The following is a 16,991-nucleotide window of genomic DNA, read 5'->3' as shown; positions in this document are numbered from 1 at the left end:
TGATATATTGCTTAAAATGGTGTATTCGTGGGAACTTGTTAAAACGAATATTATTTACTTTGCTTCCATAACATTCAAACAATACATTATGGTTGATCACAAGTTCTCGAAACTACATACTTTTAAGCAGTGCTGCAAATTTTACCGTATTTACCACATCTCCACAACGGTTTGAGATATCAAATTGCTGTAAACGGCATCATGATTTTCACAATTATTGAAAGCCATAAAAGCAATTAGAAGACGTAGGTAAAACCTAAGCTATATTTGAAAGAAAGGCTTTTGAAAAGGGTTAATTTTAATTCCTTGTAATTCCTATAAATCCGAAATCCGTCATATTATAACCATAACATTAGACACTAAATTACCTTGAATGTGCGTTGCGCCGTCCGTCTCATTCATTAATACTGCTATAGATGCCACCAAAACTTGAGTGTTTGTGATACTGTACGGTTCTTAGCTAGCGACACAGAATAACAAATGTGATATTATAGATTTTCGTTTAACATGCAGCTTTGTAATATGTAATCATCTGACGCAGTGTAATTTGAAAAAAAAAACTTTATGTTGGGGTGGCAACTCTATTAACCAGGTAGTGTCTGAGTAGTCAATGTCCCCCTGCCAACATTTACTTGACAGAAAATTTCCACGTTTTGTACGAGGGCTATCCAGAAAGTAGATTACGTTTTGGAATAAAAAATCAACAAAGTATAGGAAACAAATTTTATTATATACAGATGAAAGCCACACACAAATACTACTTTTCGACATAGTCACCATTCAAATTAAGGCATTTATCGTAGAGATGTACGAGCTTGGAAATTCCTTCGTCGAAAAATTCGGCCGCCTGCGACTTCAACCACTTCGTTACCTCTTCTTGCAGCTGTTCGTCGTCATCAAAACGCTGCATAGCCAGCCACTTCTTCATTGCTGGGAATAGGTGGAAGTCGCTCGCTGCCAGGTCGGGACTGTACGGCGGATGAGGAAACAACTCCCACTGAAAAGATTCAAGAACTTCACGCGTGACATTTGCCGTGTGGGGCCGGGCGTTGTCGTGAATCAACAAGATCTTAGAGCTCAACATTCCTCTGCGCTTGTTTTGAATTGCTCTTCTGAGGTTTTGCAGAGTTTGGCAATACCTTTGAGCGTTTATTGTAGTGCCTCTTTCCAGGAAGTCCACCAAAATCACACCTTTTCTGTCCCAAAAAACAGTCGCCATCATCTTCCTTGCCGACATTGTTTGCATGCATTTCTTGGGTTTTTGGGGAGAACCTGTGTGCCCCCACTGCATTGATTGCAATTTCGTTTCACAGTTCACGTGTTTCACCCATGTTTCGTCACCAGTAACGATGCGATCGAGTAAAGAGTCACCATCCTTATTGTAGGCGTCCAAAAAGTGCAACGCTGCAGCCATTCGCTGATTTTTGTGGTCCTCTGTCAAGATTTTTGGAATCCATCTTGCACAAAACTTGTGGTAACCAAGCTTTTCGCTGATGATTTCGTGCAACAAACTTCGCGAAATTTGTGGAAAACTCAAAGAAAGTTCCGTTATTGTGAACTTTCGATTTTCACGGACTTTAACATCGACGTTTTCGACAAGTTCGGCAGTCACTTTGCTGGGTCTCCCACTTCGATCTTCGTCGTGAACATTGGTTCGGCCATTTTTAAATCTTATGACCCACTGTCGCACTCCACCTTCAGTGATAATGTTGTCCCCATACACTTCACACAGCTGCCGATAGATTTCTATCGGTTTACAGTTTTTTGCTGTCAGAAACCTTATTACTGCACGCACCTCGCAGCTCGCGGGATTTTCAATTAACGCAGACATTTCAAACCGTCACAGTATCTTAACGGAGCACAGCACGAACCTCTCACTAGCACGGCTAGATGCCGACTGAGCTGCGCAACGCTCTGACCCCAAGATGGCCGCGCTAGCCCCGCCCCTAGCGGACACAGACGAAAACGTAATCTACTTTCTGGATAGCCCTCGTATCTATTAGTTGAAAAGTTACAAGAGTGTATCAAGATAAATGGTCCACCTTCTATATTCAGTACTCACCCATATGAAGTGTCAAAATTTGTTTACCTGAGTCGTGCACCACGACATTTGAAAAAAGGCTGCAATATTTCATTTCAAAATCGGACAGCCTCACAAAGGTAATTAATTTCGACTAAGTGATGAGGATAGCTTTTTACTGCTTACCAGAATATTCGCATGAGTCTGAGAAAATCATCCGAAAAATTCACAAAAACCTCTCTTCTCGATTCTTCCCAGAGAAATGACTTATACCATACATTGGAGTTGTTTTTGGAAAATTGGTTTATGATATATAAACAAAATCGTCAGAGCAGTTTTTGAGAAAAATGCTTTTATATATATATATATATATATATATATATATATATATATATATATATATATATATATATATATATATATATATATATATATATATTATTTACCCTTAAGTAAACCAAAAAACAACATGGAGAATCGCATGAAAATACTAAAAGTTTAAATTTAGTTGAGATACGCTGAAGGAATGGCCTCTACGTGAGTGTATATCAGGACGGATAGATGTCGAAAAATCACTTTTTCGGTATCTGTGTGTGATGAAACTTGTAAACCCGCTGAACTCTCAAATTCCATTCTTTATTTCACCATCACCTTACTTTTTTCTCTCCTTTCGTCGCTCGAAAGTAAAAATAAATATGCAGTAAGTAGGAGTTTGAAGAAATAATTTCAGAGTAACAACATGCTCATCAATTTTGGCAGTAATGAAGTCAATAAAATATTGCACCCTTTTTCAAACGTTACGATGCACCACTCTGGTAAACAAATTGACATAACACAAAACAGTGCGCCGAAGTGTATACCTTAACGAAATATGTTCATACAGGGTACTGTGAAATACATGTTGAATATTAAATAGATACGTATGAGATACAAACTCATAACTGAAAATCGATGTACTGCTGTGATTGAATTCCTTCTAAAACAAAGCAAACTACGGATCTTAAATGAGTTACTCGCTGCAGAAAGTTTTGATGCGAATAGGATGTCTAGTATTTTCAATTAGTCACCTGAGTAGCAGAACGCAATTTACAGACAGATGAATAAAAATAATCCCAACTGGCTGAAGCTATAAAGAGGATAATTCTGCACAATTGTAAAGTTCCTCATCACAATTAGCCGCAGCGCTTCGGGATGTTTTTCGACTAGCGACAATATGTTTTACGATGCGGATTTGTCCTACGGAATCTGGGTATTATCAAGATAACATCTTTTCAGGAAGCACCAAAGCGTGTGATATCACTTGTTAAATTTAAGTCGCCATAACAGTGAAGAGAATGTTTAGAAGAGACTAAGAAATTGTAAGATGTGAAGGGTACTGCGAATGGCTTACAAACAGAAAGCACAAGAAACAAAGTGTGTTAAATTTACGGCGACGGTAGGTGTAAGAGTTAACACAAGATATTACAAGCAAATTAATATTAACAGCAACCTTATACAAAAGTATGTGCAAAACTAAAAAACCTTACAAAATAATTCTGTACCACTTAAGAGAAAAGTGTTTTAAGATTCGAAATGAAGTTTGCGAACTGATATTTCATTTCAGCGTTTGAATATGACGATAACTTGGTTGCTAACATCTTATTCTCGCACAAAACATCGAAACACTATATAATTTTTACTCGCATGAAAAAGAAAGTCTGAAGGTCAACGCGCGGTGTCGATGCATTATCTTGTAGATAGAATCATTCTCTTAAGATAATTACTTCTCAAGTGTTTCTGAATATGCTACATATATTTCTAATACTTGAACTAAGAAGTTGAGAGATCTCTAATGTTTTATTTTTAAGACTAAGCTATCAAACTTCGGTCATAGCTGATAAAAGCTTTTTGGGTTACTAACTGCAGGACAAATAGATTAGTCAACGTAACACACTTGGGACAATAACATGGAAACATGGTAATCATTGCTGCAATACAAAGCGAGAAAAAAAATCAGAACCAAATTTTTAATTAAAAAAAAAAAAGCCATGTATATCATTTTTAAAGGGCGGTTAAAGACCTTCACGTTGTCATCCCTGGTGACTCCTCTAATTATCACTGAGTCACGATCATACATCGTTGGAAAGCTTATGGATCACAGATTCCAACGAGGTAACACTTGTATAATTTCCGCTTTGTTCGTAGAAGAAGTTGAAGAAGAAAGAGAAAAATCCGGAAAAAAATATGAAAAAATAGAGTTTGAGAGGCCCTGACAACCCAAAATTGGTCAACTTTGAACCTCCCCTATTCCACACACATAATCAACAAGTACTTGTGCAGGTATTAGCGTATAGGAGACTACTTTATTGTTTCGCATACCAATTTTTATGACTGTATCCCCAAGGCAAAAGGAGGATGCCCCCCAAAAAACTGATGAAAAAACAAAAAACACGAATTTTACCCTTCCTTCCTTTGCCGTGGCACTCTCTACATACATAAAATGCATGTTCTTGGTTTAAAGCCATGACACGGATGTGCGTCAATAGGCGTTTTAAAGGTTAAATAAACACAAAACAAATATATAAGTAACAAATTGCCCATATCATCTTAAGGAGGAAAAAATCACCCTGGGCATTCAGATACATACTGTATCTCACCGCTGCAGGACGCATTGTATACTGATCAGAAAGAAAAATTGGGATTGCTACTTGAGCCAATGTAGTACTATAGCCTTCGAGTTCATCACTGCTGTGGAACTATTTGTCTTTCAGAAACTTCCTGAGTGGACTAAACACATGAACGTCATCCGGTAAGAGATGTGGGCTGTAGGGTGGGTTATGTAGAATAATGTCACCGGACATACCAGGATGCTTCTTCCTGATAAATGCGAGTTGTCAAGTGGCTACATGTAAGGCTGCGTACTGACTGTATTAATGAATTCTTAAACTCGAGCAACAGCGAAGCGTCCTAGCACAAAATGCCTTCAGCATCAGTTCGGCAGCAGACTACTTGTGTCATACTTCTTGAGTTATGTTCATGATGAGCCAGGTCACTTCCATTACATAATTGTGGTTTGGCTAGAAGGTTCGAAATGATAAGACTATGTTTCGTCAGCAACCCTTTTGCATTGTAGAAAGACATCACCCATCTTTGACTGTTGTACACACCATGCGTCAATTAATTTCACTCAACTCACAGCTTCAATCTATCGAAATCTTAATCACATCACACTGATCATGTTAACACGCATTTTAAAGTTAACTATACGCGCCCGCATACCAACACTGCCAAACACTGCACACCAAACTGCAACTCATGCCGTTGTATGTTATACACAGTTGGCCAATTCCCTCTCTATATATACACACACACACTTGCGCAGAATGCTGCACAGATAATTACGAAAAATCTTCTACTCAGTTTCCATGAAACCAACATCAACATCAAAAAACTAACCGGGAGCCTTAACTATAACGCTATCGAATATGATAGCAAAGGTATCTGGTCTTAAATAACGTAATTCTTCTATTAGAATGAGTTAACATTACAAGGTATCACGCCTTAAGCATGAACTCAGATTAGGTATGGCATGTATATGGAACGGGGAAGGAGACATACACATTCAAATTGAAAGCTTTCGAGATTTATTATTAATATTTTCAAAAATAAATTTACACACTTGTGAAGTATTTGAATCAGTTGTGACCAATTCATACCACATTACAATCTCAGAATAACTATTAAAGTAGCAAAAACTAATTGTATAAATACCTCGTCTATCCTCTCCGAATTTGAATCCAAGCCTAGCTCTTTTCTAAGATTACTATTTTCTTCTTGCAGTGATAGGATATTATTCTTTGCAATAGCTAAATCTTCTTTCATCAAAGCATTAGTTGTTGTCAAAGTTTCTACTTTAGACTGCAGGTTAGTAACTGTGGCACTGAAGAAGAAAAATAGATGAGAGAGAAGCAAAATATTTGTTAAGTACTACACTGTATTAGCAGAAACACAAAGATATAACAATACATACAAAGCATAAGTACATAACATTACTTTGTATTTTTACAGAATTCATATTTATATAGAAGTTGAAAAAAAAAAATCGTGGAATGAAGACAACGTTCCCAATGTTCTAACTGCTCATGCTGAGGTAACTATCAAGGATAAAGGGGTAATGGAAAATGCGTGTAAAATATACTTTTACTGACATATTTCTAGTGTCCTTTTACCCATTATATATTATCCATTTCAAGTCTGAATACACTTAGAAGACACTAACTCTATTCAAATGTAGAATTAATTTAACGATTAAAATGTAATGCAAAACTCAATTTCTGAACCACTGATCTTCCTATCTAATCTATACTGAGAATTGATCAACGTTTCCTTCCAACTGGATAAACTATTGCTACGAAATTAGGATTAATTTATTCAAGCATTTTCATTTACAGAATCACAAATTTTGAACCTTACCTTCCTTTCGCCATCATACGTTTTGACTGCTCTAGGTTGGAACTGTTTTCACACTGGAGTTAGTGCTGAAATGTTCATAGAACACTTAACACATTTGCTATGTGTAAGATCCATAAACTCCACTGTCATAGAAACAAATTACCATTACATTCTATCCAAGCCAATTCGGTGAGAACTTATGTTTCTCATCTCCTATGGTCTCTATTATCGTTATCAACTTTTTGCTCTACATAGAGGTTTATTTCCTACAAGCTTCCTTACTAGAACTTTATAGCAGGTGTGTGTTTCCTATTTTAGACTGCTGGATCTAATTATCTGGGCATTAGGTGGCATTTACCTATCGTAAAAAACACTATATTTGCACTTGATATCGATTTCCAGACTACATACCATGACAAAAACAATTGACGTAGGTTGTTCGTAATTCGTTGAGAGTCGATCTGGTGGATAAGAATGAGAACAGCCCACTTCATTAAGTGTCATGGAAATCAATGAAGAATCATTAAGTGTCATGGAAATCAATAAAGAAACTAACCTGGAAGATTGTATTGCACTTAATTAAATCTGCTTATAGTTAACTGTTGACTGTGAATGAAAATTGTGTGTACTACAATATTTCTAGCTCGATCCCAAACGCTGTCCACCATAGCATGTTTTCTCCTATTCGTACTAACTGAATCTAAAGGGATTAAAATATTTTGATAAATTTAATACTGATAAAATCAAGAAATAAAGTACAAAAGTGTACAAATACAGAATAAATTAGCAAGTCTACATGAACTGTGAAAATTGCGTAAAGATGTCTCTTGGCTTCTCTGTCATTAACATCTTAGTGTATACCCTCCTCGCCCTTTCACACACACAAAACGAACTGTGTTTAATTGCATGTTATAACACTCTAGGGTGACAATAGATTGAGAGGCAGTATTTTGATGCAACTTCACGCATACCCATTTTTCAAACTTAACACAATTCATCTGCCCATATTTACCTGGTTAACCATGCTGCTAGGTACAAAGCCATATTTGCTTCCAGCATACATCATGAATGAACTACAAGGTTGGCTGGTCCTTACATTAACTTTTTTACATCTTCTATCCCCATAGCCTGAAAATAGAATTTGCCTCCCTTTTACTATTTACTCAATCTTCCCTTTTTATTGGCCTTTACGGATTTACCTTGTGTTACGTAACTCCAACATGAGCAGTTGAAATATTGGAAAACTGTTCATTCCTCGCATTTCATTTTTATTTGTACTATCTTCCGATTGCATACATATATGCATAAGTTCTTTTGAGGATTTCATGTTGATATAGCGCGCAGGTTTTTACTTTCATTGTACGAGGAGTAGCGCAAAAACGTACTGAGTTTATATTTCACAAACCGGAAGCAGTAGAATTTGGTTAGTGTCACGAGGGAACACCATACCTTCTCTCTGGCTGCATTGCCCGACCTTAGCAATTCCAAGTAGGGCATCATTCCACGAACAAATGAAATCGTGCTGTGTCAAAAAGTGGCTAATTTGAAAGCAAAACAAAGGATTAACATGAAGTTTCTTGTGAACTTAAAATGTCGCCAAATGAAAGATTCCCAATCCTGAACAAGGAATACTGTGATACCTATTAAAGTGCAAGTCTTTCAGTGGTATAGAAGTTTCTCAGAGGGAAGGAAATGTTGAAGTCAATGATCATTCTGTCAGGCTGCGGTTTTTAGTTTCACAATCAAAAGAATACTGACACCAAAGTGAACAAAGATTCAGCGTGCGCGCAGTGACTGAACTAGCAATTTGTAAGGAAAATGTTCGAAGAACTACACACGACAGAAATCTATGACGTTTTTGTGTCGAAGCATCTCTCAAAGGGGGAAAAAAAAGTTTCGTCACGAGTTGTGTGCGGACCAAAATTGAGCCAGATTTGTTGAAATCTGTAATTACCTTCAACGAAACATGATGTATTAATTACGACCCGGAGCTGACCAGCAATACGTGCAGTGGAATAACTCGAGTAGCCTTACGTTTGGGTGAATCGAACTGCTGCCCGAAACACATGTGATAGAGTAGTACTACGTGTGCTCAATGTCAGGGAAGTTTTAGGTGCAAAGCTCAAAGGCTTTAGGAAATACAACCACTAGAAGGTATAACATCATCAAATGTTTTTATCCGGACGTTATGTGGAAAAGCATTTCAAGTGTTACTTGATTCGTGGTCTGCAAACAAAGACGGCACAGTCTTTCGTCACAGTGTGTGCCAGAAGGCTTTGAATTGATCAAACAGCTGATACCTGCTGAATGTACTGGCATGATTCAGCCTCTCGATGTTCACTTCTTCCGTTCATACAAAGCCTTTGTTTGTTTCATCACTGATACAACAATAACAGGAAGTTACAATGCCAAATATTCACGTCACAGGTTCATACAACTTCAGTCGTTCACAATTTACCAGTTAAGTTCTCCTTGTTTACCCAACATGATTCGATTCGCTTTTCGTAAGGCTAGGTACTTGAATGAGGAGCCTGGAAGTTGGGTCGCTCCTTACGATTACTGCTTAGACGGAATTGTGAACGACAAATGTTTTAAGTGCGACTCGATTGCGTTTGTCAGGTTTGCTCACTGTGAGCAGAGTATTTGTGCGAGGCATACACTTTCTTTTCTGTACTGCATATTGATTGTAGTAATTGTAACTTTTCTACACACAAAATCACTTCGGATTTGCAAAACAAACAACTTTCTTTTGTGTTTCATCACTTAAATATGCTGGAGACATGAATATAATCTAGTTTAGAGGAAATAATAGGTATAAGGCTTTCTTATGTTTGTACATGTATTACGACTACAACATAAGTATACCATCATGTGATCTTCTAGTGACTGTATCTCCTGAGCCCTCTGAGCTTTGCATCTAAAACTTCCCTGACATATTGAGCACATTTCGTACTACTCTGTCACATGTGTCTCGGGCAACGACTCGATTCACCCAAACATAAGATTTACTTGTCAGACCGGAAACAGCACAGCACGATGTCACGCTCAAAATTTATGGCAATGGTGCCTATGTTTAGGGGTCATGAATTCGACATTCAAAATATTCATAAAATACGAAAAAGCTTTTTTTCTTTGTTAATTGATTGATTTAACGTCCCTTTCTAGCTATATGAGAAGGGATCTACTGTTTAGAATGGGATACAAATTACTCGGGTTGAATTCCGGGAAAAAAATTCAACCAGGTATTCGACTGGATTTATTTTTGTTAGCTGAGTTCTAAGAGAAAAGAAGAAGAAATCCCTCAATCAGCAACTTACTGGTAAACACATTCAGTGAAGTTTGATTAATTTTAGACGATACTTTTAAGCAATTGCAAACAAACGATAGCTACATAAAATGCACCAAATTACTAAACAAGTAACTAGAATGCAATTACAAGTATCTACACCAAATACACTTCTATGACAGAATACTGACAAGTCACTTGTAATCAATCTAAATGTATCGACGCACACTAAAACTGCTTCCAGGTTAGAACAAATGCGAGCTAATGCAGGGAGAAAATCAGACGGAACAGCGTGTATCTGGGCAATTAAATTACGAAAATAAGGACTGAGCAAAACTATAAACTCCATGATTATTCCATATCAAACAGAAGTACGGATTTATTAGGATATTTTGAACTCCACTACGAAATAACTAATCATATTTCATGGATTTTTTCAGTACAAAGTTTATACTAGTTGAAGGTGAACTTAATCCGAATGAATGAATGAATGAATGAATAAGGGGATTAATGGGGACGTCAGCATCGAGGCTCTGTGTTCCCGTCTTCGAGGGACGGGGACATAATCCGAGGAACGATGCAATTTTCTTTTTTTCTTCACACAGGAAATTTGAATAATGTTCTTACAACATGATGATAATTTGATGCTTGCCAGCATTTTTTACATTGTATTATTATGAACTTCGTTTTCAGCAAATACTAAAGACATAAGGTAATGTTAATAACATGGAAATAGACACTGTATTTAGATTAAAACTACTACACATACGTTCCACAATTAGGGTCTATGCACTGAATATTACGCAAAAGAGAAAGAAAAACTACAAATAATAAAGGAAAAAAGAACATAGAAAGTAATAACAGATGAAAAAAGATTTAAAAAATTTACTTTGCATAGAAGTTTAAATGAGCTTCTAGATTCTTCGTATTAGACAACGTATTAACTCCAATTCCGATATATTCAGAACAGACGCTGATAGCGTGGACAACAAGAATATAAATAGAGAGAGTAATCCAGAGAATATTAAGACTTTGGGAAATGAATTCTCAAACGAAAATATAAAAAATAAAAAGACTAACATGCGAGCACAAATGTCATTTTGGAGTTACAGTCCCTCGAAAATTTATAGAAACGACATACAAAAACCATAATTTAGGAACGGAATGTCGGTTAAAAGCTGGGTAAAAAAAAAAAAATACGTTTTTCCCCTCTAGATTCCATGTAATGTGTTACTTTTCACTTCCTAATCTATCATTTGTAGAGAATCTCAAATTTCCTTCTATGCTTCGAGGAAATTCATGGCCAGGTTGCTCAGCTCTGGTGCGTAGAATTCCGGTTTGACACCAGCTTGCGTCGAGTGGGCTGTGTAGTGGTCAAACATAAAAAATCTATCCAGGATCAAACCAGGGACCCCAAGCACCAGAGGTGAACGCTCTACCACTGAGCTACCGCGCCCCCTACTCAGCGAAAGAAGTGAGGTCTTAGGAAGATAGAAAGAATATGTTGAGGACTTATATGAGAATAGGGATAGACCGTGTGGCCTAGACGTTAAAGTAGAAAATGAAGTAGGTGAGGATGATAAAGCGTTTAGTATTCTTCGGGATAAGTTTGAAAAAGCTATATCCGATACTAGGAATGGAAAGGTAAGCAAATAGATAATATATCAATCGAATTCATTAGGAATATGGGAGACAGGAGCAAGAAAGAATTGTTCCGACTCCAATGAATATATGGAACAGGAGAGTGGCCAAAAGACTTCCTGAAGAACCCAAAGAGAAGTAAAGATTATAGAACTATTAGTCTCATATCTCACACGGCAAAACTTTTTCTTCGAATTCTGAACAGAAGGTTGTATGGAAGAACAAATGAAAAAGTTAAGGAAGAACAGTTTGGATTTAGGAGAGGTAAGGGTACAAGAGATGCAATTGGGTTAAGAGTGATCGGTGAAAGGTTTATAGAAAAAGGGAAAGAGGTATGTGTGGTATTTATTGATATGGAAAAGGCTTTTGACTGCGTGAATTGCGAATTCTTGTTGGAAGTTCTAAAGAAATTTGGATTGGAATGGAAAGAGCAAAAACTCACAAGACTTATATATGAACCAACAAGTAAGTGTTAGAATAGGGGAGGAAATAATACTGGAGAGTGCAACTGGAAGGGAAGTTCAAAAGAAAAAGGGATGCTGTCTGCCGCTTACATTATTTAATATCTATCTAGAAGAGATAGTGAAAAAGAGCCTACGAATGAAGACGGTATTTCAGTGCGACGTAGAATGATTAGGTGTATACGGTATGCAGATGATATGGCGCTTATTGCTGGATCTGAAGAGAAAATCAATAAGATGTTAGAAAACCTGAGGAAGGGTTTTGAAGAATATTAGATGAAAATGAATGTTAGAAAGACAAAGGCCATGGTATTGGAACGAAGGGATCGGTGTCAAATATACAACTAGGAGGAGGGAAAATAGAACAGCTGACTAGGTTTCGATATCTGGGTTTAGTAATGATATGAAATGTGAATGTGAAATAAAATCAAGGATAGAAATGGCGAAAGAAGCCTTTAGGAGGAAGTACAATTTTGTAGGACTTTGAATAAAGAGTGAGAAACATATTCAAAATGCTTCGTGTGCAGTATGTACTGTATGGGTCAGAAACTTGATAACGCAAAAATGATGAGAAACGACTGAAAGTTTTCGAAATGTGGGTGTGAAGAAGAATGGAAAAGAATTAGTTGGGTCGAGAGGAAAACGAATGTGAGGGTGTTAGAAATGGTAGGGGAGAAAAGAAAACTTTTAGATATGATTAAGAAGAGGAACTGGTTGGGACATTGGATAAGACGGAACGGTATCATGAGGGAAGTTTTAGAGGATATGGTCGCAGGAAAGAGAGGTAGGGGGCGAAGGATGCTACAATTAATGGACGATATCAAAACAAAAATTGTACGTGAAAACAAAGAGGTTAGCGGAAGACCGTGGAAGCATGAAGCTTCTCAGTTGCAGCAAGTGACCTGCCAATAATAGCAGAATACCTATGATATGGATGATGATTAATTTTAGCAGCCCGGTTCAAAAGATCGTGCAGGACTTCCAGGTTAACGAAACATGGACGTGACTTGTAGGGTTAAACAACAGCGATGAATCCAACTCAACTTGTAACAAACGATTGTTAAAGGTACTATAGCACGGCCAACAAGAGATGGTCTCTGACATTTCTTACCACATGCGGTGGGACATTGCAGCCCCTACTTTGATACCAGTGTTACCACCCACGATCTTATACCATTAATTAAATTGCCACTACAATTGCACCGAAAAAAACCTTGACACGCGAGTAGTGGCAATGTCACTGCGAGCTGTCAGAGACGTTCTCTTACTGGACGCACTATAAATTAAGTGAAAAAAGGCAATAAATTTGTAGATGGATCAATACTAAAAACCTGCACTGTAATTTTTAAAGAAATACACTGTTCATTTCATGTTCGAGGTAATCATATACGCAGCATACTAATTACAGAATACTGAGAAGGACATGAACCTTATTTTGAGCACCTCCACAAGTTTACATAACTAGTATTAATACTCTCATTTTTTAATGAACTTTTAACTCTCAGAAAATCCTGTACATGCACGACTACAATAATTTAACTTATAGAAAATAGAAATACCTCAAATAACCTAACGTAGTGTATCTTCTACTCTCGGAATCTCATTAACATGACCTTATTTCAAGCAATTTCCGCCTGAATGAGCAACACAGGCCGACACAAAAAGTGCGAACGTAATGACTTACATATAAGAATGTTTTATAAAATGTCAAATATTTAATATCATAATAATCATCATCTTCATGTTTTTTTTTTCTTTTCTTTCTTCTTCCATATTTGAGAAATGTCCTACAGTCTGTAACGACAGCCATTTTGGAGATACTGGAAATGTGTTTCATATGCTTTGATTCGTGGATAGTTTGTTTCGGGTTTCCTCGTATGTCAATTTTATTGTCCATGAGGGAGTCATTCATTTACTCTGGCAAAAACTTACTTGTGGTGGCTTGTGGCAATATTTTTCGGAACTTCCTTCTCTATTGCGTCGATAAAGGGTGTCGTCTACTTATCGGCTGTGTTAACGATAAAATGTTCCAAAATTGCACTTACTTTCGAACGTTCTCTATTCAAGATGCTGACCCCTATTTCTACTGATAGAATATTAAGAGAAGCAATAACAATAACAATAATAAACGGCCAACACTATAAATTCAAATTAAACTGAAGATTGTAACAATATTTGATTGTTATATAAAGCAATTTCTTACGGGAAATGCTTGTTAACATCTGAATAAAACTTAGTGGAAGCAACTATCTAGTGTTGTTGGCGAGACGGATTTAACATCTGCGCCAGTATAAAACACCTCTTTGGAGGTGAATTTCAAGACTTCAAGGATCTCAACAAGCATCTCTGAATATTTAAAGTCGCTTTCATGTGCATTTCTTGATTTTCCAGAATATGTACTTACTAGCTTATTGAGATGACTTGAAGCGATTACTTACTTCAAATGTCTGTTGAGCTCTTCAATGTAGTTCTTTTGATCAAGTACCGTGCTCATATTGTTAGGATCACCTTCATCTTCAGGTGAATCACCTGCACTATGACTACTGGATCGGAGATATAGAGAGAAATCTATTACACCCTGTTGACTATCCAGATCTTCTTCCTGGAACAAAGATACACCATATAACAAGCTATCTTAATGTACTGATATTAATTTCTATGGCAACTTTCAGTTAAAATAGTTTTCTTTGTTACTGATCTAATTTCTAAGACAACTAACAATTTAAATACTTTTTTGTTTCTGAAGTTTCAGCCCGCGTTGAAAAATTATAGAAAATATAACTGTCTTACAATCAAGCTCTCCATATATTATTCCTTGTTTTGGTTTGAAATGATGCACGGCAAATACCTTGAGCTGTTAATGCTATATTGACAAGTTTGTAAGACAAGGATACCCTCAACATTCATTTGTGTTAAATAACAATGTCAACAACGATAATCAATGTAATTATATACATGGTAGAAGCTAATTTGAATAGAGTGAGAGAAAAGTACAGACAAAATAAGATTAGTAATATCTCATTCTTACTGACAAAAGCAACTGAAGGGAACGATATTAAAGAAAAATTTACGTACAGACTACCCATTTTAATCCAGTTTAAACACATAGGTAAAGGGACACTACTGAAGAAAATACAAATAAGTATGTATAGGCCAATGCGAATTACTAAACGCAATACAAATTTTGATCACAAGCAATTACTAAACTCAATACGAATTTCCGGTAACACATTTTCCTTTTTGCATCCACCTGAGTTCTGAATTACAATGAGCAAGTTTGCATTGACCCATCAATAGACATGTAAAATTTGAACGCAAAGATGTCTGTATTTCGACGAAATTATATAATAGATAATGAACAGTTCAAGAGTCAGAATTTAGGCACTGAAATAAAGATTGGTACAAATTCTCTATGTATTTTTATCTTATTGAACTGCGTCAAACTTATCACTTCACTGTGCAGCGATGGCTCACTAATAAAGCCCTCACTTCTGCTGCGTAAGGGTAAATACATGCGAATAACGAATTTAGAAGACACCCTTCTTTATTAATCACGGAATTGGGGTGGGGTGGGGTGGAGCTTTTAAGTATAGATATGATTAACACTAGCTTCTTTTTTTCTTTAGAAATTTCACAATTTAGGACTTCAGTCGGAAAGACCCTTCCCTTTAACCGCCATTGTCTTAAATAATAACAAGCTACAGTATAATTCTCATATAAATATGAATACCTTATCTGTTATTCCCATTTCAGTTGCTATTTTCTTCTATTCTCTATTTAAAACGTGCCTATTATAATGTGTGTTTCTTATTCCATATTGCTGGAACATTATTGACTAGTTCTGCTAATATGTATTTCATAATCAAATTTAATAGTGCAGCAAAACCTCTTGAGCATATGCACACACAATCCTCTGCAGACGAAATTCTAAACAAATGAAAACTTTACTCCGTGCAGCGCTTCAGGGAGAGTCAATGAGAACACGTGCCAACAGCGATGCTTCCACTGAACATCGATGTAAAAACAAACTCGGTTGTTTATCATCACGACTACTAATTCACCCTCGCGGTCGACCTCTAGGTCGCGATGTAGCGTACATCTTCGGCATGCGTTTACTCATTTGAAAGCATGGGTTTGTGCTGGTATCGAGGGTGCGACCGCGACTTAAACCTCGACCTCGATCGCGAGGTCTCTTCGGCATGTTCGTACCCTAAGGTCTCTGGTTCGATCCCAGCTCGCGCCAGTGAGCTTTATGGTTGACAAACATGGTGTAGGCCAGTTTCCTTGGGGTTCTTCCGTTTCCTCTCACATTCTTCATTCCACTATTTTATTATCATAATCACCCTGTACTTTAACCACGGAGCATAACGTGGAATGTTAACATGAAAATACTGTGCACCGGATTGTACACCACACTATTATTCTGGATACAGTTGCAGGTTCTGACTGATGCTAACGAATATAAAATTTTCGTACTAAATTCAAACTCCTGTCAAATTCTTCCAAGTCTAAATTCAATTCGAGGTTTCTAGTTTTAATGAGAAAAGCTTGCCTTGATTTCCTTTCGATAATTTGTTACGGAATCTACTTTTTAAATATTGAGACACTCAAGGAAGGGAATTTATTCCTACTATCTTTAATATGTTTCTAAATTTTAGTATTGACATTCCTTCGTTCTAGTGTTGTATCCTCTATGTAAGATTCGTTAGGTGTTCAAAATATTTGGGAAATACACCACCTGCAATTAATTCTTGTAATTGATCAAATATATTTCTACAGACCACATTAATTACTTTAAAACAGAAAAAAATCGTGATATAACTGTAAAATGTCGTGCATTTATGTTTGTTTTTTCGTTCAATATAAAACTTCTAGTTTCCTTTTTTTCAGGGCTTTGAGAGAGTATACTAAGGTGGAAATTTTGGAAAATATTTACCTTCATTTGAAATGTGTGTGCTGATTCAAAATTAATGAATATTAGATCAGTTGTGAGCTCTCTATATATTTCTGTATAAAAAATTGTTTTTACTGTAAATTAATGAATTGATGTTTTCTCCACTCTCACCTTTGAAATTATCCAGAAACAGGTTCCATTTTTTAATAAGCAGAATATGATCAATATACCTACAATCTGGTACCAAATTTCACAGAA

General features: G+C 36.6%; 1 protein-coding gene across 3 annotated transcripts in view; it reads right to left on the bottom strand.

Moving 5' to 3' along the window:
* Positions 1–16,991, bottom strand: part of LOC145686422 (RUN and FYVE domain-containing protein 2-like) — a 137,399-nt gene that overhangs the window by 49,649 nt on the left and 70,759 nt on the right. For all 3 annotated transcript variants that reach the window (XM_081759715.1, XM_081759716.1, XM_081759717.1), the window contains exons 5-6: positions 14,278–14,441; positions 5,771–5,939 (exon numbers count right to left, since the gene is read on the bottom strand). In XM_081759715.1, coding sequence (XP_081615841.1) covers positions 5,771–5,939; positions 14,278–14,441 — 333 coding nt within the window. The remainder of the gene's footprint in view (positions 1–5,770; positions 5,940–14,277; positions 14,442–16,991) is intronic.

Source organism: Thermobia domestica, chromosome 5, assembly GCF_964235325.1.
Source record: "Thermobia domestica chromosome 5, izTheDome1.hap1.1, whole genome shotgun sequence".
Classification (NCBI taxonomy): domain Eukaryota; kingdom Metazoa; phylum Arthropoda; class Insecta; order Zygentoma; family Lepismatidae; genus Thermobia; species Thermobia domestica.
This window is presented reverse-complemented; position numbering and strand designations above follow the sequence as displayed.